Below are 26,115 nucleotides of genomic sequence, written 5' to 3' on the forward strand. Positions count from 1 at the left end.
CACACACTACAGGTTATATTCATACACGATTTATATGCGTATTATGTTTTGTGTCGTGCCTTGACGTTAAAATACGTCAAATTTTTATCGAGCGTTATTTTTTATGAAGCGACTGGAGAGGAACACATTTTTGATTAGTCAAATTCACAGCAATGCACAGTACCTACCTCTGTATTCAGTAAAACATATATGGAAAACATATGATTTTAGATAGCAATACCAATTTATTTGGAGTGGTTGATCACAGATTTGGGTAGAACTAATAATTTCAACGGGGTTCAACTTTAGTCGTGTAAAAGTTTTTGTGTTACTTAAGACGTATCAAATAGTTATAATAGCTGTATAATTAATTTTCATATTCAGTCGATTTTCAAGTTACATCAACATTTATATCAGATAATATAAATTTGAAGATTTATCTAAATATCGACTAATACGTATAGATACTCAAAAATGTTTATTGTTATTTAAAGATGAATTTTGGGTTTTAGATTAGAATTGTTTATCATTTGAATTTAAATTGAATTCTTTTAAAAATATTGTGCCTTCCTATTATTAAAACTATTCAATAAACAACTGCACCGCGGCATATTACCACTATGCAATTAGGTACTTATTTTCCGTTTTACAAACCAATTCGATATAATTTCGTGTAACGGAAGGAATTCATGAGATATTTTCTCACAAGCGAGATGTAAGGACGTCACATAATTTCCAATCACAAAATGCATTCCTTAGCTAAGGGCCCCGCGTGCATCCTGCTCAAGAGGCGATAGTATAGTAGCTGGCATTCGGTTTGTGAGCGGTGCTCGTTTCCCTATTACGGGCGATAAACATAACGATGTACGCGTTTTATGCCGAAGAAACGGTTGGGAATAACGTTTCAGGTACATATAAATTAGACACACACACTCACAAACTCGGTTTTCATTTATATATAGGTATTTATTTATTTTTTATGGGTAGACTCGAAATAACACAATATCGATTGGCCAAATTGAATCAATTAATCGAGATGAATTTGGAACCGGTCCGCAGTTGTTGTTGTAGTTCTTATAAGTATATATACCTACCATTGGTCGTCCCGAAAAGCCGCCGCACGACCGTTTTTCCCCATCCGTGTACCTATATACCCGCGTACTATATATATATATATATATATATGCATAGTATATTAAGTCCCATATCGACTTCACACTGTGTGATGTATCGCACGTCTCCTCCTGCCCGGCGTGTACAACTCACGTCGTTACGCGGGTATATTGGTACCTATTATATACCTACGTGCTGGTCCAGCAGCATAATATCGGCAGCGGGCTGGGTCGGCGGGTATGGAGTGCTGCAGAGCGAGCCCAGCGGAGAGTTGATTGATGAAAACACATTTATACGGGCAAGTCGATAGATTTGGTGGGTATATTATTATACGTGCTGTTGCCCATAACAATATATATACTATGGCCCCACTGAAGTGTGTTTATCCGCTGCTGCTGCTGCAGCAGTGGTCGTTATTAATATGCGGCGAGTCGTGTGTCGTGCCGCGTATTAAAACGAAAAGAGAAGAAGATTTTTCGTCTCGTCCGAAACGCCACGACCGCCGGACAACTGCTCGTCGTATTATATATATATATTATAATATCGTCGTTATACCTATACACTTGTATCCACCTATATATTGTATTATTACTATTATTATATTCCAGAATAATAACAATGTACGTCCTCTGCAGCTTCTTATCTCTCGTCACGGATCGAAAGCCGCCACCGTTTAGTCTATACATATATTATATCGTGTGTGTGTGCGTGTGTAGGTACAATATTACCTACAGTATATTATAATATTAAATTGTACATAATATTATTATTATAGACTGTCACCGAGCGTTTATATAATATTATATGCGTAATTGGGCGGTATTCTTATGATCACGTTACACTCGCGTAATTGTTTTGGTATTTCACATAATATTATTATTTTCCCGTTCGCGTTTTCCTGCTGGTCGGCATTACATTATACGATAACGAGTGCTGCTCATATCCAAAATTATTATGATGACTGTGCTGCGTTTTTCGAGGCGACTTTAATCGATCGTGTAATATAATATGCTTATGCGCATGCAGTGCGGGTGTATGATTGTAGGTACCATTATGGCTCCCGCGACGAGGACGGGCAAATATTATGTAAAATATTGCCCAATTATTGCGATGGCCGATGGCGATTGTATACCACATGGGTATACCGGTCATGAGCGTGCGACCCGGTATTCGGTATATGCTCGTCCGGGACGGGGTAATGACGGTTGCGATTCCCACGGAGTGACAAACCAACCGTCCAAATATATCCGTTCGAATTCGGGACAGAGACAGGTCGTATAATACAGCTGCAACACTGTCCACCCATACAAGTTACTAGCATTATAAAATATTGTTTGTTTTTTTTTTTTTTGTTGTTGTAAATTATGAAATTCTTATAATACTTGCTTCAAAAAAGCTTATTTGTACGGGCCACGGGGAGACCTAAATAATATTTTTGCCTTCAAATTTGATAACGCATCAATAATTCGCTATAATATGAAAAAGAACAGAGTTAAAATAAGAATTATTCTGAACGTAAAAATTGCTATTTTATGCATTATAGTAAGACGACGACGACACGTGCAAGTACGACGTACGTATACTCTTAAAACATACTATTCAAATAAATATATATTTTATAATAATAGCGATTTAAAACTATAAAATGTGAAAAACTGATGTTTTTGTAAGTGGTGCAGTTTGCAATATATCTATGAACATACATTATCTAATATTAAGTTATATTATTATAATATTATGTACAAGTTGATAATGTTTTCTAAGTGTGTGTTGTTTTTACTTCCCTATGAAGTGTAAATATGCATATCAGAATACCAATAATTATTGAACTAATATAATCTTCTGACTCGTTAGCTGAAGCAAAATGTTTTCATTTTTATACTGTCAGACGTCAGTGCGTTGTTTTACTTTTTTGACGGCCTACCTAAAACTGTAATTTATTCTAAATAAAATATTAATCAGACGTGACACATCTTGCTGCGTCCTGACTCCTTGTAAAATAATTTTGTGTGATATAATACCAAAAATATAATATTCCTATAATTTCTTCCTGCGATACAGTGGCGGATTCAGGAGAGGGGCACAAAAGCACGGTCCCCTCTGTCAATTTTCTATCGAAAATTTTTTTATGTAACTAAGAGTACCATAAATGAAAATAAAATGAAATGTTAAATGAAAAATTCCGTTAATAAAAATAATACTACCGACTATTAATTATTATTTATTATAATCATTATTGTGATAGTACCTATTATATGTGTATTATTAATTAAAATTCAAATTATACAATTTATATGTGCCTCCCCCCCCCCCCCTTATCAAAATATCGAAGATCCGCCCCTGCTGCGGTAGGTGCACATATTAAGTGAATATAAAAATCACCCTCCAACATTATCACAACAACTGCGATTATTGTCGCACCGTTTTATTATTAAAATCGCAATCACAATATTTTTTACAACGCGTCCGTGTACACCAATACCTCCAATACTATAATAATATAACATAATATAACTACCTCCGCCGCGACACGTTTGAAAAAAAAATTAAACGTCCCGATGAAAACGTTTTACTGGAAATCTGACGCGTTTCAAGAACAATCGGACATAATGTATAATACGTATATTTACGGCCGCACAAGTTCATTAATGGGCGTTTAACTGCCGCCGGCAGACAATGGCCGTCGCTGCCGATAAACCCATTAATGTTCAAACGGCGGTGGCGGTGACGTTTAAACAAACATAAAGTTTTGCAATATTTCACCAAGTCTCTCGTTCGACCATAATAATAATTGTACACACTGGTAGTTACACTATACTATACTCTTACAACTCTTACTGTGCTCCAGGCTGTCCGGCACCTGACCAGACGAGCGCATGTAAATTTCACAGATTTTCAGGTACCTACTTAGTTGATTCCGGGGTCGTATTTATGACAGTTAATTCCGCTGATACATTTTGTCGACCCACCAAAATAAAATTACCTCCGTGGATAAATAGTATAGTAGCAATGTATACTGCAGTTAATCAGTTAATGTAAATTTCACTTAAAAAATTAATTTGAATCCAAAATATTATTATGTACAATTATATATTTACATACAAGTATAATATGATATAAATATAATATGTTTATATCGGCAGAGTTCAGTTGTTATAACTCCACGAGTCACGACCGAAATTATAAAAAAACATAGAATCCAAATTCGTATCACTACAATAATTGTATAGGTACACAAACAAATATATTATACTTATATTATATTATACAACAAACAATGAATTATTTAAAACTAAATTTGTCATAGTTGGTATAGTTGTGGAAATTGAGAACAAAACGTTTACTTTACAAAAATATTTCTATCACAATCCATGCCTGAAGAGGTCGGCGGCTCGTACCAAAATGTACACAATTTCTATTACGACTTAAAAATGTATAATTCTTCATAACTCAAAAGCTTTTTTTATAGTATATAGTTTTTTTTATATATATAATAAATACAAAGTAATGATTTTGGTTATACGCTTGACGAAGTGGAACGAAACTTGGTGAAATGCCTATAGTTGTATTAAGTCTTGATTTAGAAAACAGGCTACTTTTTATTACTCCAAAAAGCATAAAGTTTCTTTAAATTGGGTAGGTTTACTTGATAGTAAGAAATAAGAGGTAGGTTATGTTATAATATAAGTTTTCCTACCTTTAACAAAAAAAAAGTTTACTATATACGCCTATAGCCAAGTTAATTTTTTTATGAGTGTTTGAAATTTTTTTTACATTAAATATTTACTCGTAAATTATCGAATTTACATCAAACAATTTCATTAATTTGTTGTAATTCAAAATTAATCCGCTATAAACACTTGGCATTTCATCAAATGTTTATTTTATTATTTTATAAACATTATAACATTTTCAAAATATTTTAACTCGTTTTTAGCTACTTAAATTAATTTTAGTTTTTTTTTTCTATAAATATAATTTATTATTTTTACAATATTTGATATTCAGCGGTAAATTATCGAATTCCCATTAAAAAATTGTTGATATTTTGAAATGTTCACCAAATATTTAAATTAGAATTTTCCATAAATGGTAAAATGTTCAAAAAAGAAGGACTCTTTTTGAGCTATTTATACCCATGATAATCATTTCAAATTTTGTGAATTATTTTTCAGTTACAAATTCGTAAAAGTTTTTCTATTTATAGTTAACATTAGAAAATTTAATTGAAGGTTCTCAACAAGTTTTTTATCTCTACTAAAAAGAAAAATGTCACAGGAAAGTTACGCTATTTATAGCCATGAGATATTTTCGATTCTTATTAATTTTTTTTTAACTATTAAATTTGATTATTTATACAAGTATAATATGCTAGGCTGACACAATGTCTCCACTCAGAATTGTTTTTCGTATAAATTTATTTATCATTGAATTCAAATATAACACTTCCATAAAATGGACTGTAAAGCAGAGCGGTATCTATTTGTCCGCCTTTTTTAATATCATCAAATTGATACGCTTTTTAGGTAGATTTCCCTGCAAATATTTTTCCCAATGTACCATAAAATTATTCATGTTTTTTATAGAAAACAATCTACTGAATCCAAAAATTCAAAAGAAAACTTCACAGATGTCATGCGTCATATCGTTTTTGAAACGAATTTGAAGAAGTGTTTTTCGTATTCCCATCCCTAACTAGTAACTATATCCACTCGTGTGATGGTCTTTAACTGCACAATACACAACGTGTATAATATTTAATAATTGTAATGGAAAATTAAAATAACGACAAAGTTACGAGTGATACTTTAAAAAGCCAATTTATTATGGAAAAACTACTAAACAAAAATAAACTGAAAATACCTAACATCTATGAACTTAGTCCTAAGATCAGTTAATATCCATAAGATCGGGCCCTTATGCGACAACCGGTGTACCGTCAGTTATATTACACGATTACGGTTTCTCGCCCGTGTTAGTCCGCCGGTGTATCGTCAGGTTGCATGCATCTATGACTGGACGATTTGTCGTAAACATCACAGGTATAAGGTTTATTTCTTGTATGCGTTCGACGGTGTGCATTCAGATTGCTTCTGTTAGCGAACATCTTGTTGCAAATGTCACAAGGGTATGGTTTCTCTCCTGTGTGAGTCCGCCGGTGGATCGTCAGGGTGCCCCTGGTAGTGAACTTCTTGTCACAATCATCACATGGGTACGGTTTATCACTCTTATGCGTCCACCTGTGGATCGTCAGAGTGCTGCTTTGATTGAACGATTTGTCGCAAACATCACACGTATACGGTTTCTCTCCTGTGTGTTTCCGCCGATGTACCGTTAGGGATCCTCTGGTATTGAACTTCTTGTCGCAATCATCACAAGGGTACGGTTTATCACTCGTGTGCGTCCACCTGTGAATAGTCAGGGTGCTGCTTTGATTGAACGATTTGGCGCAAATATCACACGTATACGGTTTCTGTCCTGTATGTATCCACCGATGCACCGTTAGGTTACATTTGGTATTGAACTTCTTGTTGCAAATGTCACACGGATACGGTCTCTCTCCCGTGTGAGTTCGTCGGTGAATATTCCGTGTGTTGCTGTTAGTGAACTTCTTGTTGCAAATGTCACATAGGTACTGTTTCTGTGCTATGCACGTCCACCGGTGTACCTTTAGATGTTTGCCGTTAGTGAACCTCTGAACACGTACATCACACGGGAACGGTTTTTCCATTGCAATGTATCCGCCAGTGCTTCAGCAAACCACTGATTCAATTAGACAACTTGTTTTACACGTCGTAAAAGTGAGATCATTGATTTTAATTCCAAATTTGAAACGTAACTGTTATAACTTTTGTCTGGTACTGCTAAATAATAGTTGCACCGATTAAAAGTTAACGACGTCCATTTATTGATTCACGTATATAACTAAATTATATATTTTGTTATTCATACGATTACATGGTTACTAGAATATTCTGTTTATGATCGATTATAATGTGTTGTAATCTCTGGATTTATAAGCCAGTATTTGTTGTACTATAAGTACCATTTAAAGCTATAATTATAAAATAAAAATGGAATTTATTGTAATGCGGAAGAGTTAATAAGACATCAATGGCTGTGACTGGGTAACTGTCACCACTTGTTAAATAATATTATATTAGTTAAATAAGTAGTTCATCATTATTCATTATTAACTATCATCATTTAAAAGTACAATTCAAAATCTATAACAGAATGCATTGTATACTACCAAAAAATGTTTATTACTTTGTTAAGCTTCTAAGATATTATATTCAACAAAAACATAACAGCAAAAAAAGCAAAATCACAAACCCTCCCAAAAAAGTTTGCCTATCAAGTAGTGTTACCTACATTGCTGCCTATTTTCACCGTGATGCAGGTCGCTGTCTCACACGCTTTGTCCGGTTCATTGGTTAGCGTAGTCGTACGGCCTGGTAACGTCACCTTGCTGCATTTTAGTCTGGTCAAGTTTTGCGAGCCATTCGTATCATTTTTTACGATGATACAATATTTTTTTAATCGAGTCTCACCGCCATCGTGCGTTTTGTGTATTCTACCACATTACCGTGTACTTGTGGCCAACCACCTTAGGTTGAAATAAGTATAAAAGTCATAGTCGACGTTCATCATAGACGTTCGTCATAGTCACGTTCCAAAAGTAGACACGATTTACAACCGTGGACACTTATTGTACGGGCTACGCGCCCATCCGCTCATCAGTGCGTTAGTGCCCCGTCACGGCTGTTCAAACAAGGTTGCCCCCCACACAAGTAGAATGTAGATAACATATTATTATTATTTGACAAAATTATCTCGTTTTATTTTACTGAATGAAATGTATATTTCTAAACTTTTGTACTCCCATCACTTTGAAGGTATAACGTCACGGAATTTAGCCCCCCTTTATAAATTTAATACTTCTGTCTTTCCCTCAATAACTTGGTATAAGAGACAACAGTAATACCTCTATTACCCCCCTCCCCTATAATCCAATTATTCGTTTACTATAGAAGTCAGCTGCTGCGGGACACCACATCGACGCCGTTGCTATATAAATTCTCCGCACGACCGACACTGGACTCACCTCAACACGCTGACATAGCGACACAGTCACCCACAGTCCAACGGCCTGGAGACGAAAAGTTACATTACTGACCAGGTTCAAGTTACTCGTTAAAGTCCGTTTTCTTTTGGTCGACCACACCGCCGTCCGCCACCACGAGGCAATAGACTGTCTTCGATTTCATAATTGTTACGACTGTCACCTACTACGACCATGATGGGCTTGAGTGGTATACCACAACAATGGTTGTCAACATAAACTTCCACGTCGTAACGTTCAATTCCCCCTTCCTCTACCTTACTAGTGCAAACCACATGCTTAGTGCTTTTATTATTTTATACATTTAAAATTTTACAATATCCAGCTCTTTTTCATTATTACCTAACGTGGAAAATAACCCACGCACGCTAAAGCAATTTATTACTTAATACATCATCTAACAATTTTAAACTTCTTTAAGAGCAGGTGGTTTTTAATATTTGATTCAAGTGTATACACTGCATATACTGTAAATATATTTACATAATATGTGATACCATTGTATTACTTGTAACTTGTAAGTGTAGGTATGTATAAGGTTACACTGTTATACATATTTTTTCATAAAATATAGAATTATAGAATACAAAATGAACTATATATCTATTAATCACATATGTATGCGTACTGTTTGTTATAGAAATACGACGTTCTGATATGCAATTCAGTAATTACGATTTACGACATTTCAATAAATTTCAATAATAACAATAAATTACATGATAAACTAAATCAGTGTATTTTTTATCAAGTTTTTGATTATTTTAGCATGATTTTTTATTTCTTTGGTAATTAAGGATCAAAAATCGTGAAAAAGTGTAAAATGGAAATGGTAAGTTTTTAAAAATGTCAACTCTCAATTATTATTATTGTGTATGGCACTTTTTGATTCTAGTAATTTTAGTTAACCGTCGGCTTAAACTTTAAAGGTTGAACTCACTCTATACTCGTAACATCGCTGGTAGACCGCGTACTACAAAAGAGATTTTTTTTCTTTAGAGGAATGTGATAAAGTTATTTTTTTATTTTTTTTTTTTTTGATCATGAAGCCCGGCAACTATGGCCATTAACTGTTTGTTTTTGTTTGTAGGGGAGGAATTGTAGTTTAGTAAACACGTGTGTTTTGGTTTGGCAGATTTTTAGTGGGCACCCGTATAGGTATCTGCCATGCCAGGGTGGGGGATGGCGGCACTTCTCTCCGGACACCATGACTTTCCCGAAGTAAAATGCCACCCGCAGCCGGATTCGAACCGGCGCCGGTATGCGTCGCAACCAACGCCTTAATCCGCTCGGCACTCCGTCCCTCTGTTTAAGTTAATAACACCTAGAACATCCATATTACATTATTCAAAACATCCTGTCACACCTATACTTTATTAAGTCTTACCTCAAAAACCTGAATTTATTTATTCACAGTATTCACACTCACTGCAAAGAGTTATAGCCTTTGGGATGTTGTAAACATATTGTATATAATTACCTTTGCAAAACAAATTTGACCTAAACATAATTACTTCTACGCAGCATAACAATAAAGAAACACGTGGATTCGTAGTCGTGATGATGATAGTAATATATCAGCTGTATATTAATTTCAATCGTTAATGTTTAGCGATTAATCGGCGGTCCCTCGCGAGTAAAAAGGTACTGCGACCATCATAATATTATACGTTATAATATAATAATACCTAATAATACCAATGTGGATTTATACATTTTTTTGGGCGTATTATTGGCACCTAATAATATCAACAATTATAATTGTTATAATACGATAGTGTTATTATTATTGTACAATATAGTTGCTGTAAGTCGTCGCGATGGCGGCGGCCGACCAAAAACGAATCGCCGCCGCCGCCGCCACCATGAGAACGCGACCGCCGAGATAGTCATCGCGGGCGGGTACGTGCCCGACGTTTCGGGTTTGTTTTCGGTTTTCCTAATTGACAATTATTATTATTACTGTTGTTGCTGTTGCATTGTGTAAGACGAGCGGGATCCGTTTAACCCCGGTCGTAAGTAATTCAGCGACCGGGGTTTTTTTTTTTCCCGTTTAAGGTTTAAGAGAAAGATCTCACGGTTCCGTTCAGACGCGTCCGCGGGCTCGCCGCCGCAACAGTTGTCGTGTTTGTTTAATTTATTTATTTTTTCTTGTTATCGTTCGATGCGGTTTTTCGTTTGTAGGTACTATTCCTCGTCGTCGGCGGTATACGTATACCTATCGTATTCGTATATATTATTATGTAATAACTAATAAGTAATAATACGTATCCATATTCTAATAGTATATTTTATAATAGGCACCACCTTAGTCTAATGTCCATCGGTGACTCCAATTTACTGTCCTAGTGCAACCCACACAATATATTATATTATATTTCCTCGACCGCGGGCAGATTCGTTCTCGATCGTCGATGTTATAATATTATTATTATTGTTATTATTTTATTAATTAACTAGATTTCGGTTAGCTTTTACTTGGGAGGGAAGTCCGCTCGGTGTATTTCTGTTTGAGCGTAGGTACTTACAGTGGTGAAAGCGGGGAGGATGCAGGGGGACTCGGGCCCCCAATACCTCTGTAGACGGCGGTTAAAAAACGTCCCCTTTAACAAATTAGTATTGACATTATTCAGGGTTACAAGTGAGATGAGTATGTTTACATAATCACTGTTTATGCATTACATACTATACATTAGACATTACACATAAAATTATTATATATGGAACGCTTAAAACTATATGGAGACACTAGTCCTCCCCTAGAATTTTTTCCCACTTTGAGCCCTGGGTACTTAGCCCATTGGACACCTCGGTTAAGTTAGGTGTAAATCAAGGCAAAAAAGATCGGGCTGGGTCAGTTATAACGCCAAAGTGACATCGTTATTTTATTTTTTTGACTTCATGGCTCGATCGTGTTGTTTTTCATTTTGCTCGACTCCGAGGAATACGGAGTATTCAAAATGGGCCAAAACTGAAAAGCCCACCTCACACATTCTGTCTCCACACCGAAAGAGAACGACAATAGCACATCATAATAAAAATATTGTCTAAAATTTAGGAAAAATGCAATATGTTACTTATTAATATTATCTTAGATAATACAGCAGTCTATGCCATGGATGAAATATTATTTTAAGGTGAAAAATGAAGTTATCATACAACAAATTTTTCCAACATTTTAGTTTTTGGATATTATAACTTTTACTTTCAGATGGAGCCTTAGTATTCTCATACCCTTGTGGAGGCTCCAACATTTATATTCTTTATTATTGATACATTTTCTTTCTCTAACCTGCAAAATGCACATTTTATTATTATTATTTAATATTACGTGCTATTTGTTTTAACCTCGCGGTTTAGTCGGGGTTTTACAACATGATTTTGTGTATTTCAGATTTTACCGAAATCAATTGTTATGTCTAAGACTCGCATTTACCAGTAAATCCTAGGTCTCATCGGTATTCGTACTTTTACCGTAACATATAGGTAAGACATAGGTATAATTAATTTATTCAAAAAAAACAATCTGCAATAAATTTTGTATTGGAGTCTCCTAACAAATTAATTATAATATAATAATGTTACAAATGTATTTATTTAGTAATGTAATCATTGTAAGCTAATTTTTGTTTAACAATTTAGATCATCATACTATACGCGTTTATTTTTAGATTTTCAACTTTTATCGTATACCTGTTATTTTTATGTAATTATTTTTTAACTGCTGAGCCCCCACACGAGTACTCTCAGTGGTGCTTTAGTACTCATATTATGTATTTGAAATTAAATGAAATAAAAAATTTAAATTAAATTGGTTCCTGTATATTCTACATATTATATTATATCCTTTCTTCTTAATATAATTCTTATTTAATTTATATATATTTAAAAAATAAACTAAATTACATATTTTAAACTTTTTAGTACATATTTAAATGTAATGATTAATAAACACATATTATTTTGTTTGTACATATTTTATGCTATTTTGGTTGTTTAGTTTAATTTAGTTTAATTATAAACCCAAGCAACAATTTAATAAAAATACAATTTGAAGTAACCAATTTCAGAGAATCGATCTTACATTTTATCATACATTTTAAATTTCAAATACTACCCTTACATCATAGCAACCCAATAAATATAGACTCCACTCAAAATATATTTTCCAACGTTTATTATTCCTTGAAATGCATAGGTAACAAGGATTATTATAATCCAACATCGTTTTATAACCAGTCCTGCAACGTATATTCTTCCCAATTTCGGAATAGACGCTATATAAACATATTTCGATTAATTTCAATTACACTGTATTCGTATTCAATTTATGTCTGACAAAAATTACACGTTCGCTAACAACAATACGATGGTAATTATTGTAATCGGCGGTTAAGTACCCGGATAAATATATACACGCGCGCCGCACGTTTCACTGCCAGTAAAAGGTAAAACACACAGCTCGGGGGCAATTCATATTTTATTTACTTTATCGTTTGATCTAAAAAGCCAAAATTACGTAAATCACGGTCAAGTGGGTAGACTCGGCTATTATTGTACACACTCGTACACAAACACATTTATTACAGGTGCATTACCGTGGACGATGGCGGGAAGGAGGGAAAAAATACAGAACTGTGGTGGTTTAATAATAATATAATGAAATTAAAGACCTTGCCGTCCTGCGGCGTTGTAAATAAGGCCACCCCCTAAGTTTGTACATTTATTTTTCCGTGGATTATTTTTTGTTTTTTTTTTTTTTTTTATCTCCCTACAATCGTAAATACCTAGTCACCGAAACCCCTGAATTATTAAGGGCGGACACAAAATTAATACGAATCATACTTTTGTGCCCCGCATGTAAAAAAAAAAAAAACAATATATAATAATATTATGTTATTATGACCGATAATATACACACAGCCAATAATCATATTAAAACTACAATTCAAAGGAATAATTGATCATCACCAAAAAAAAAACAACGTATATTTTATACACTTGTGTCTTGTATAGGTTAAACCTACCTATTATATAAAGGGATTATGATAAGATCAAATATTTTGTGTACAGTGTAATATATTAATTGGTAACACTTAATAATACATATTATATTATGGAAACAGATTATGTTGTTTTACATCATCACTAATACGATTCACTAAATAAATAAGCACAGCCGTGATTAATAATTATCCACAAATAGCAACGCTCAGTCCATATGCCATAATATGGTTAACGATATCATCGTACAAAATAGATAGGTAGGTACATCCATAGGCAAATAGCAAATATAGCAAATAGCTTTTGGGATTTGGGAAGCAAAAAGGTCGCAGTAGTTCTTTGCCACATTGTCAAAATAGAATAGGAGTCAATAGAGCAACCTTTACCACACTTTAAAAAGGGCTATAGAGGTTATAACTTAAACGTGTGTTGGTTTTGTCCGTCTGTCAACTCTTTCACGTCCATTGAATGTCCACGTCAGTTTTTCATACCAAATTTCACATTTATTACATTTCTACATATCTTCATTATTTATGTTAAATGTTGACAATTCTTTCTCTCAAGACGTTTTAACTTTTAATAACAATTTATAGAATAATTCAATCAGCACACGGAACATTTGTAAGTAAAACATATTATAATAATCCCCTTAATACCTAGATAACTAATAAATTATCACCCTTTTAATCAGTGATTCATAATATTATGTGTTAATAATTACATTGTTCTTCACATATATTGAATAAATATTAACAGAATAAATCCTAATCATACTTAAAAGTTAAAATCCCATATATAATAAATAATAGGTATATACCTCATAATTAATATATTCAACCAATATAATAGTATTATAATAATAATAATATAATATTAAAATATTATTATAATAATATGATAGATGATTATAAACACAATATACATACCTATATACATTAATACTTTGCAATGTCAATCTACACACAACAAATAACATAATAAACAGTATAGTGAAAGAAAATCGGAAATAGGAATAGCCAGGTGCCATTGCACCCACTGGGATTTTTTTAATTAACAAAATATATCAAATTCCAACATAATTTGAACTTCAAACGTCTATAAAAAAAGTGTGCTTATATATTTTTAAGGTCTATGGGTATCAGTAGGAAGTACTAATGAGAATTCTTGAATTGAAATTTCAAGCCTTGACTATAGGCTATAAAAGTTGAATAATTAATTCATGTTTAACAACAAAATAATTTGAATATGTTAGTGATTTTGACAAATTTTGTAAAAATTTGAACTTCAAAGAAAATCGTGCTGTATTTTGAATTTAATAATAATAATATATTTGCAAACAAACAGCAATATATTTTCATAAATATAACATAATAAGTTTGATCACCTCCTAAGTAGTAGCTTGTGTTTGAGGAGAGAGGTTCTTAAATTAGACAATATTTATATATATTTATAGATATAAATTAATTTTAACATTAAAATAATCTAGGTGATAAATCTTTTATATAATTAAAAATAATAATAATATAAAATAATATTAAAATGGTCAGTGATAAATATTGTTTAATTCTAGTAGTAAGGCATCTAACAATAGTGAATGTCAAATCGATAAACTAAACAGATAGGTAATGATTAAATTATACTTAATACCTATACATAAAACGTTTGAATAAATTATTAATATTTATTCTTTTTTGAACATTTCTACAAATCATTATTGTATGAGTCAGGCAACTCTTAGTAACAAAGTGCCTATTGTAAGTTGGAACAGTTACATTTAATTTTTTTTTTTAGTCGAGTTTTATAATTATGACAGCATATTGGAAAGTATTTTTTATGTTTATAAGTTAATAGAAGGGTACCTACATTTATTAAGTAATTGATAAAAATTGAGTAAGTACATAAAATTGCTGATACAAAAAATTAGTAATTGTAATACTAGGTAAACTTAAAATAAACCTAATAACCTTATTCATAATGATTCTAATTTTGTTTAAATGGATATTGTAAGCCCCATCCCAATATCCCATACCACTATTCGATATGAAATAACTGATTGCACAAATGATATTATATAGATTAATCTCAGTTGGTGTTTATCAAATATGGATCGCAAACTTATAAATACGAAAAATAATTTACGGCACAATATAGTCAATATGGGTCAACCATTTTAATTGGAAATCAATAAATAGTTCGAGATATTTAATTGAATGTACTCTCTCGATATTTAGAAAAGTACAATTACTTTAAAACAGGGCATTCATTTGAAAAAAAATTCCGTTTCAAGTTATTTACAATATTAAAACGTTACACAATTTTTGCGTTTATCGTTATTTAAAATTGAAACGTTATACAAGTTTTGTGTTTATTATTATTTAAAACAGTGTTAATACCCATTACATTTTCTAATAATAACTAATGCGGGTAGGCAACGGCCCGGATACGGAATACCTATAATAATATAATCAGTTCTAATGTCCGTATGCATGGAATAAATATTTCTACGAAACCAATATAACTTTTAAATACATGGATTTTTAGTTATTTCGTTATGCGTTATTTTTCATTCAATGAAATTCTATAAATTACGTTTTGCGTTATGTTTTGTTTAATGATATATTATATATTATATTTTGTTCAACGTTATGTTTTGTTTAGCGGTATTTAATTATTTTTAATTATCACTTTCCGTTATAATTACGTTTACAAATTTCAATCGTTTTTTTGTCAAATATTACATTATAATCTTAACGTTATTACAACGTTTGCAAGCCCTGCTTTAAAAATTCCTAAGAACAATACTTATGTGGGATTTAACTATAACGTTTTCAAGCCCTTAAAATCACCGCTTTCAAAAATATTTAATTAGGTACTAAATACCTTAAATTTAGTCAAAATATTTAAAAATGTTCATTAAGTTACCTATAGAGAATAAAAATCGAGTAAGAGTTAAATTCTTAAAAAAATTTAAACCAATTTATACCTATATTATTATGAGGAAAATTCATTTTTCCGAAGAATATATTAATACGAACATAAATAAATAACATGATAAAGTGTAAGCTTATAATAAATTGTAAAATTATTCACTAAATATGCATTATAAATATTAATATTAATTAAGTGTTTAAATCAAAGGCTGACAGAATTTAACCGTCTATGATAACAGTATCGATGTAACAATAGTATAAAGTATAGACCACATACGTTTAAAGGTATCAACCGTCGTATTATACCTACTTCAATACTTCAGTAGAGTCCTAAGCATCATTTTTTTAATTTTTCGGATTCATACGGTCCGGGCCATTACATTTAGTGCATTTATACATTCCGATTTTTACGGTCCAGAACTTGAAAGTTTGCAAATTTCTATTTTCTGGTTATATTTTACGGTCCATAATATTACGGTCTGATTATTAACATAATTCCTGTGTTAACCTGATTTAAAACTTTGAGAGTGGTTTCTGGTAGGAAATCTGATTTAATTGGTACTTTTGTTTTTTCGGTGAAACTCAAAAACTAAAAATATTTGAAAATGTGTTCTCTACATTTTTAGGTATATTAGATTACATGGTATGATTTTCAAAATATTTTGACACTTTAAATTATTAATAGACATTTGAATAGTTTCTTATTTAACTTATTTTTTTTCTAAATATGTGAATAAAACATTTTCTTTGAGTTAAAAAGCTTGAACATGAAGTACAAGGTTTCTCATAAGATGTCTAAATATATTTTAAAAAATATTTAAGATACATAAGCACAATTATTTTTACAAGAAATTAAAACTTTGACGAAATGCAATAAAATAACAAAAATGTAGGTACTAAGTAATATTTTGTAGTCAACAATGTATAAAATGTTCTACCTTTATAGCTAAGGAATGTAAATTTAAAACAAGGTTTCTCGTAAGTATTTCATACTGTACCCTAAAAATTTAAAAAAATGTATTAACACTGTTATTTTTTTAGACATTTAAGTTCAAATTTTGACTAAATTTTTAGAATGAAGAATAACAATTTTAGATACTCGTATCTTGTTGTAATTCAGAAATGTTTTTATTTAGTTATTACTTTCTTAATCTTATGTGGACTTGAAACTTTTATTGCATGTTATTAATTTATTATATTTTAAACACACAATGACATATATTTTAAATGCAATGTTTTAGACGGAAATTTTATCAACCTACTGAAGATTAACCAGCTGTGAACATTGAATATTGGTACACTTAAACCGTAACTTATTTATCTGTTGGCTTTGAAAATCCATCTGTGCTTACAGTTATGTTTATTATTATTTTTTGTTATTATTATAGTATGCAAATCAGCACGACGACCAGTTGCAAATTTTCAACATTTTTCTAAGGGGGGAGGGGGGTGTATTAAGAGCCGAAATAATTATTTTTATTTATGTTATTCATCATACAATTGTTTATATAATTTGAATTAATTGTATACCTTAATCATTATTATAAATTTAAATTTACGATATTTTATTTAATTATTTTTATAAATATTTTTTGATCATTTGTATTAGTTTTTTTTTGAGAAAAAGGGTGAATTTGGCTCCCCTCCCCAGTTTTAAAAACTAGTAAGGTTAAATAAATTAACGAAAATAATTATTGAACACAATCAATATCTGATTATGGATTTAAGAATGAATATATTTAAAAAATGAGGGGGCTTAAATTAAACTAAGGTGTATTACCCTGGAACCCTCACGGTTAATCGGCTATAAGTCGGGAACGGTGATGGAACAAACGACGACATTTTCGGAACAAACAAGAACAAACGAAGAACAATCGAATGCCTCGGGTCCGGTTACGAAACTCAATAGTGGGATGCAGGCATTTCCCTGGCACCCCCACCGTAAATCGGCTATAAGTCGGAAACGATGATAGAACAAACGACGAAATTTTCGGAACAAACAAGAACAAACGAAGAACAATGGAAAGCCCTGGGTTCAGTTCCGAAATTCAAAAGTGGGGGTGCCAGGGAAATGAACCTTATTTTTGCTTATTATATAGTATTGTCTATTTGGTCCGTACGTATATTATTGGTTATTACCTTTCTATGTGTGATTAAAATTATGATACTCATTATTACATAACGTATATTTTACATAAAAATTGTTTAAAGTCTGTTCCTCGTCGTCCCGCGCTAGTGAAACCGACTTTTTTTCGTTTTTCGTTGTTCGTTGTTCATTAAATTATTAAGGGCCCCATGTTTGTTAGATCATAACACCAAATCGAACCGTCCACAGGTATGTCCCCTTAATTAAACATTAACCCAATTTCATTATGAACTAAAATATTGTTGTCTCCCGTTATCGTTATTTACGCTGTCATGCACATTAAGATATTTGCCTAGTCCACTTCATATAACTCGCAGTACGTAGGATTGCCTAGTAGCAATAAGTTAGGGGTCAGTATTGTTCTTGGACATTATCGAGGGGTGCTTCAGAAATTATTATAAAATATATTCTAATAATATTTTTATAAGCAATATCACCGATTCAAGTAATATAGTAATATAGGGAATATTATTATTACAAAATATCAAAAATGTACTATAAACATTATGAGCGTAGTATATGAGTAGTTTTTGAGTATATAAGCTACACATAATATACACATTTGGTTTTAAGATATCTTTAGTTGAGGCCACATGCATGACAATCTGACGCATACTTGTACCTGATCTGTCCGAGTATACAATGGCAACCATACAAAAAAATATATATTGATTTCGGATGATCTAGCGGCTAGACGTTAATGAGTCCGTATCTAGTCCGGGTGTGTGACCAGGCCGTCGATTAAGTGGCCATATTGCGTCCAATAAATTGGGAACAGTGATCTGACAAAAATAAAGCAAATATATCCGTCGACTTTCTAGTTTCTATGCAACACCATCTCAAGTAGGCATCGGGTTGGAGCCGATACGGCCACCTCAAAATGAAAGAAGGTAGCTGAAGCTAACAAACGGGAACAGATGCTAATACTTCGATAATTTCTACTCTTATAAACTATTATTATAATGTGCAACCAATGGCAACCATTTATAAACAAAAAATAAATTTCCTCCGTGAATCTCAAGATCTTTGTTTGACCAGCTCTTTAAAATGGATATATCGGAAAATCCTTCCAAATTTTAGTTTCGAATTTTTTTTAAGATATAGCGATGAATGAGTGAGGAGTGAGTGATACTTGGATTTTATATATTATATGGATCAACCCAAAAATATATTTATGTTAGTATGAAATATTAATAGTAACATATATTTTAACTAATTTCGAAATTTTTTCGCAACTTGCTCATTTTGCAAGCATATTATATTGATCTGATTTTAATGTAATACTTAATAATATATTCGATATATGTTTGTCTGTATATTGAGCAATCATATTGAGTACATACTATCTATAAATATACCTGAAGTACCTATTAGGTAGTGATTGAATATAAATTAAACCAGATGAACCTTTTTTCATGTGGTATCAAAACAGAGTCGAGAAAAACTGGCTATACTTATGATTATAGAGTTTTAAAAGTAAATGAAACTTTCATGAAATATTTCATTTATATGAATAATTTTAAAAAATATGTGAATTGTAGGTATCTAAAGTCTAAATGATTATTGTCATATAAATATATGATATACCAACAGCAATAGAACATTTTTAAAAGTTATTTTTTTTTTATCTAATACTATTAAACAATATAGCCGATAGAGAATTGATAAATGATAAATTAACCGATAGTAAAAACCACATTTATCTAATTTATAACCACTGACACAGTAATTTGCAACCTTTGGTTAATGAGTCATTCATTATCGATATTTTCTGTGTGTCATCATTGATTTAAATATTTCAGTGAATGTTATTAATAGGGTTTGGATTTGAAGGCAAATGCTTTTCTTTTAATAGTCATAATAGAAAAATAATTTGTATACACAAATGTGTTTCATTTAATTTCTAAGACGATGGATGTATTTTTTTTGTTGCCTTTTTTACTTATAAACGCCTTATTTGTATTTAATTTTCTGTTGATTTAAATAATTTTATACACAGCTTACATATTATCAGAACAAATAGATAAGAGCTTGATAATTATGGATATCGCTGAATACTCTATCCATTACCATCTTATGGAGTATTTGGTATGGCCATAAAAGTACCCATACTACCTATTTAAAGATTAAAATATGTTCATAATGTGTAGATTCAAAATTGTTGTCAGTCCGCATTCGTCGACTGCCACTGTCGTTTAGTGACTTTTAACTTCGGTGGACGTAGAAAGATCCTTTTCGATGTATAAAAATATTTTGAGCCCAAACCATCAACGTTTTACTAACCTAACCATGGTAGTGAATTTTTTTTTTAATACCAACTAGTTATTATATTTTTGAATTGCTTATTTATATAAATTAAATGCCTTTTTTTACATTTTAAATGCTTTTTTTATTGATTATATTGCCTTCAAATCCGAACCCTAATTATTAATATAATAAAAAATTAATAAATATTATTTCATTGAAATATTTAAATTAAAAAAGTGGGAAGTGGTATTAAATATAATAAAACCAATACATGCAAAAAACGATTACTGAGCGAAAACTGGTTCTCATTCTATAATATTACAAAGTATACCTATGTCATGATATTATTGTTATTATAATAATTTATTTCAATATTAGGTAGTACAACAGTATGTTAAATTCATTTTTCCCAAAAAAATCATATTTAATAAGTAACAAAGTACCAACTAGATTCACTTGCCTACCAGAAAATATGCTATTGAAGAAAATCGAAGCATTTTACTATCCCAAAAGATGATGACAGACATGAAAAAAAAAACAAAATACACATCATTGTAAAATTTATTAATAAGGATTCATCCCTCCGCTCAGAGTCTAAAATTTCAGATATAGTAATTAGAAAATATTAAAGATACAAATGCACGTTTTTTTTTTATAAAAATTTAAAGTTCACAATTTAAAGAAATTCATCAATATTTGAAAAATTTCAAAATTATTTTATAGTTTAAGATATAGAAAATCTTCAATTTTTATAGCTAAGAATCTAAAATACTAATCAAGGTTTACCAAAAATTTAAAACTGAAGTTGGACGAAATTAGATATTTAAACGAAGAATAACGATTTTAATTATTTGGTCAAAATTATATTTGACAAACTCCGAGTCTGTGTTAGTTGAATGTTCCATAATTAAATTAGAATTGTGTTTACCATTAGGGTATATAATTCGGAACGATGGCGTGGCTTCAAAGGAGAAACTAGAGATGCCCCGAGTACCCGGCAATTACTCAATGGACAGGTACTCGATATCATATTTAAGACTCGGCTCTTACTCGGTACCCGACGTTATACCTATATTTTTACCCGGCCCTTACTCGGTACCCGGCGAAATACTACATTTTTACTCGACTCATATCCAATGGCAAACGCTGATAATCTATGTATACATATATGCATACCTATAATATTAATATAACGGGAAAAGTCTAAAATTCTAGGGTAATGAATTATAATTTATTTTGGTACATATTGGAATAACTGAACCGATTGACAATAGCCAGTTGATTATAAATAAATCATGTTTTTCTGCTATGAATTACAAAAATAAATGTTCGTATTTACCGTCTAATGTTTATATATAAATTATATGATAACAATTTGCAATCAAAATCCGTAATAAAATATAAATTATTACTATACAATTAATATTCTCAGTTATAAGTTATCAGTAATCACTTAACAATCTACACTCTAGAGCTCTGCACAGCGACGCGTTTGATCTGTAATCTGTATTTTTCGGATTTTTAAATTTTTACTCGGCCAATACTCGGATACCTGGTTAGTACAAACAATTTTACTCGGTCAGTACTCGGTACCCGGCTTAGTAACAGATTTTCTACTCAGAACATTTCTAGAAGAAACCACTATTACCTGTGGGTTTCAGTAATATTTTTTGGAATGAAGACAAATTAGTTTTTGATGTAAATAAGGGGGCCTAACTAATTAAACAGCAGTTTTCTATAATGTAAAATATATTTTATTGAAGAGAGAATTTTATAACAATATTTTCATTATCCTCAATTTTTTTGTGAATCAAATTGTTGTTCTTTCCCTTTCTTCCCTCATCCGTTTATTTATCTAAATGAAAAAATAAACAATACATAATATAATAATGAATAATTAGTAAAATAGCTAAAAAAAACACATTACTATAAACTTATAAGTTACATTAATTTAGATTTATAGAAATTATATACAGGATTGACTCTTTTATCATTTAACACTCATTATTATTTATTTCCAAAAGTGTAAATGTTTTTGTAAATATTATTTTGCATAGTTTCAATTTGGTAACAAAATAGCGTTTTAATTAAAAAATTATATTTTAAAATATTTTTTTTATCCTTATACTATTTTGAATGATAACATATAGTTTTAATTTCATGTTACGAAGCAGAATATTTGTCTTAGTATTTCAAAACATAAAAATCAAATTTAGGGCGAATAGTCTATGAGTTATAAGTATTTACAGTTTTGATGAGCGGAGTGGTGTGATACGGGGTTACCCCACGAAATGTTTGTCCACTACTCAGCTCATCAAAATTTTAAATATTTATAACTCATACGCTACTCACCCTAAATTCGATTTTTATGTTTAGAAATATATGGACCAATATTCTGCTTTAGAATATGAAATTAAAACTCTTGTTATCGTTCAAAAAATTAAAAAACTTAAAAAATTATAAGGATAAAAAATATTTGAAAATATAATTTTTTATTAAAAACGTTGTTTTTTAAACGACTTGAAACTATGTTAAATAATATTTTCAAAAACATTTACACTTCTTGAAATAATGATCGTTGAATGATAAATGAATTTCCCTGTATATTAGATTTAGTGTTTATATTTCAGATAAGTCATCAGTGTTTGCACCAATGGGTGAATAGGCGTAAGGATGTTGTGACATAATATAACAAACTGTTAATTTTATTTATTTATTAATTATTATACTCAATAATATCGGTAAGTTAGTATGGTATTTTATATTTTTGTGTCAAAGAACAGTCACTAATTGCCTTATCCAAAATATATCAATGTTTTAACCAAATATGTAATAAATACCATATTATTATAATTAATCTTTTTAATTTTTTAATTTAAATTTTGAGATCTAGGGATATGATCTAATTATTTAAGTTTAAAATAATGTGAGAAAGAGTTTCTTAAAATTGTATGGTTACTGGAAAATGGCAACATTAAAAAATACAAGAATATAATGGTACGTCTGGAGTAGTGAAAGGGTTAACATTAATATAAACAGACTAATAAAAATTGGTCTACATACCATTCTATCTAGATAATCTATAATAGTTTGGCAACTTGCGGCACGATGCAGATCTTTACGCCAGTTCTCAATTTTGTGCATGCAACTTCTACATAAATTTGTAGACTTGTCATCGTGAAATGTCAACTAAAAATATAAAATTAATATTATAAAATAATACATAATATTATTTAACAAATTAGTAATTAAACCGTCTTCAATTAAACACATTCTAAAACTTAAAAGCCAAAGTAATACACGATGATATTTGTCGTATTACTAACACCTTTTTTTAAATGAAAATATCATAAATAATCTGATTATTGATTGTAATTTAGAGTTGACATAAATAGAGAGCCGATTGTGTGAAAATAACATTTTAGGCTAAGTAACCATGAATTAATAGGTTTCAGATCAGAGTCAATTCAAAAACTGTAACGATTATAATGTGGTTTAAAATTATAAATAATGCCTACAATCAGTGACCTACAATCAGGCTCGTGCCTTGTCATTTTTGATTTTTTGATACGATAATGCGATACCATGCATTATAAATATTACTATAAATAATGTATTATTATTATAGGCGTAAGCACAGGCGGGTGTAATATTTATCGGAATGAATAATAAAATAAAATAAATATCTTTAGTGCATTTGATATTTTTAAGACATTTGTCTGTATCTATAATTGTTTTCAAAATTATTGTGGGCCCTAATTTTTAGTGTGCACCCCCGGAACCAAAAGTCTGCGCACGCCTATGATTTTTATTTATTATTAAGCTTAATTTTTTTGTTGAAAATATTGATATTATTTAACTCAATATAAGTAAGTTTAATACTTACTTTACAATTTTTCAAATTTAAATTTAATATGAATACTGTTATATTCATTATGATTGTCTTAAATTAAATTATATGTAATTCAATATAGATCTTAAGTCATCTAAGCTGGATTACGAAAACGATATATATTTTTCAGTACTTATTTGTTATCTAGAACATGGGTTCTCAACCTTTTGATGTCCACGCCCCCTTTTAAACTATTTTATGAGTTCATGCATCCCCCCTCACTACTATAAGATTGATGTATGCATAATATTCATATGTAAACTATACTTTAATGTTGGTTATTGGATTAATATGAATACAACTTCAATAACGTTTTTTTTAATATTAAATGAATTTATTTGCACAAAAAAAAAATATTATTATAATTTAAAATTGATATTAACTATTATTAAATATACAATTAATGAGATGGTTGGCCCTGTTTATTTTTAATCAATTTTTTTATGTTTGGCGACATCTGTGATAATGCGCATCTCAGATCACTCTCCACGTCCAATCGTGCTCGATATTTCGATTTTATACATGCAAGCGCCGAAAAGCCAAACTCGCAGAGGTAGGTGGAAGAAAACTGAACCAATTGATTTGCAGCTTCATTGGCAACTTCCGGATATATAGAGAGATAACAAAAATACAAAATCGTAATAATCGCTCGGTGTATATCTATTGATCGACCCCGGCGGCGATCAACACACCGGCAATGCACGGCGTAAAAAACGGCAACGTTTTCATTTTTCGTGTTTTTTTTCAACATTTTCACGCCTCCCTAGGGACTAAATAAATTGTCTGTGTTACTAGGATTACCTTCTTACCGAAGTTTTATTGTATATTGTTTTGTCTTGAACATTACAAAACCATCTTAAAATAATATAACGCAGTGTTAACCTGTGATAGTCACAATGAAGCAATTGAGTTTTACCATGTATCGTATAAATTGTTGAGATAACCAAAAATACAAAGGAACCTATTTTTCTTATAATAAAAGTATGTGAAGGGATCATGGTGTATATACCATGGAAGATATAAACAAAACATACCTATGATTCAACAATTGAATATTAAATGTACTTACTTGGACGTTGAAATATTTATTGATATCACTCATCCATTTAGCAGTTGGCTCTCCAAGCATTAGAATATCAACTATTTCTTCTTCACAAAGACAGATGCGGCACATTTCCCTGACATTTAAAGAAACCGACATGATCTTTGTTGAGATTGAAATCAGTACCTATTAGAAACAAAACCAATGAATCAATAGCTTAAACAAAATATCAATAATAGTATACTGAAACAACTTATGTATTCTCGAGGAAATTACCCACCAAAAAGAGTTCAGGGTATGGTAAAATACTAGTACGCAGACGAATCGCGAGTGAACTACCAAACTGAACAGCGAAGTTCGATTGTGATGATAATATTAAATATTATGAACCATGATTTAACTGTCTTATGAACGGCAAATGAGAATTAGTAATTTTGGTTATCCTATAGCGGTAGGAGGGAGAGATTCTGACTCATACGGTATGATATCGTACCGGCTGAAACCGCGCTCAATTAATAAAGTGGGGTCTCTAATTGTTTTAAAATGAACTACAGCTGATAACCATCACTACTGTACGCTCTACGAAGGCTGATAAAGAATATGGACGCGATAAGAATTGCAAGGGATAAATAACAA

At 31.0% G+C, this 26,115-nt stretch overlaps 2 protein-coding genes across 2 annotated transcripts; both read right to left on the reverse strand.

The window, feature by feature from the left end:
• Nucleotides 1-6,067: 6,067 nt before the first annotated feature.
• On the reverse strand, nt 6,068-6,823 carry LOC132940012 (zinc finger protein 239-like). The gene has a single exon (XM_061007443.1). The coding sequence runs from the start codon at nt 6,821-6,823 to the stop codon at nt 6,068-6,070; it is 756 nt and encodes a 251-aa protein (XP_060863426.1).
• Nucleotides 6,824-8,289: 1,466 nt separating this feature from the next.
• Nucleotides 8,290-25,638, reverse strand: LOC132940028 (uncharacterized). The gene is made up of 3 exons (XM_061007444.1): nt 25,507-25,638; nt 23,609-23,734; nt 8,290-8,496 (listed from the first exon to the last, which is right to left on the reverse strand). Exons 1-3 carry the CDS (start codon nt 25,636-25,638, stop codon nt 8,290-8,292), a joined length of 465 nt encoding a protein of 154 aa, XP_060863427.1.
• Nucleotides 25,639-26,115: the final 477 nt, after the last annotated feature.

The sequence above is a fragment of the Metopolophium dirhodum genome, chromosome 1 (genome assembly GCF_019925205.1).
Source record: "Metopolophium dirhodum isolate CAU chromosome 1, ASM1992520v1, whole genome shotgun sequence".
NCBI lineage: Eukaryota > Metazoa > Arthropoda > Insecta > Hemiptera > Aphididae > Metopolophium > Metopolophium dirhodum.

Coding starts and splice junctions, on each gene's coding strand:
- LOC132940012 (XM_061007443.1), bottom strand. CDS start 6,823: ATGGAAAAACCGTTCCCGTGTGATGTACGTGTTCAGAGGTTCACTAAC.
- LOC132940028 (XM_061007444.1), bottom strand. CDS start 25,638: ATGTCGGTTTCTTTAAATGTCAGGGAAATGTGCCGCATCTGTCTTTGT. Junction 23,735..25,506: donor ATAAATATTTCAACGTCCAA/GTAAGTACATTT, acceptor TTATATTTTTAG/TTGACATTTCACGATGACAA. Junction 8,497..23,608: donor TAGATTATCTAGATAGAATG/GTATGTAGACCA, acceptor AAAAGCACTAAG/CATGTGGTTTGCACTAGTAA.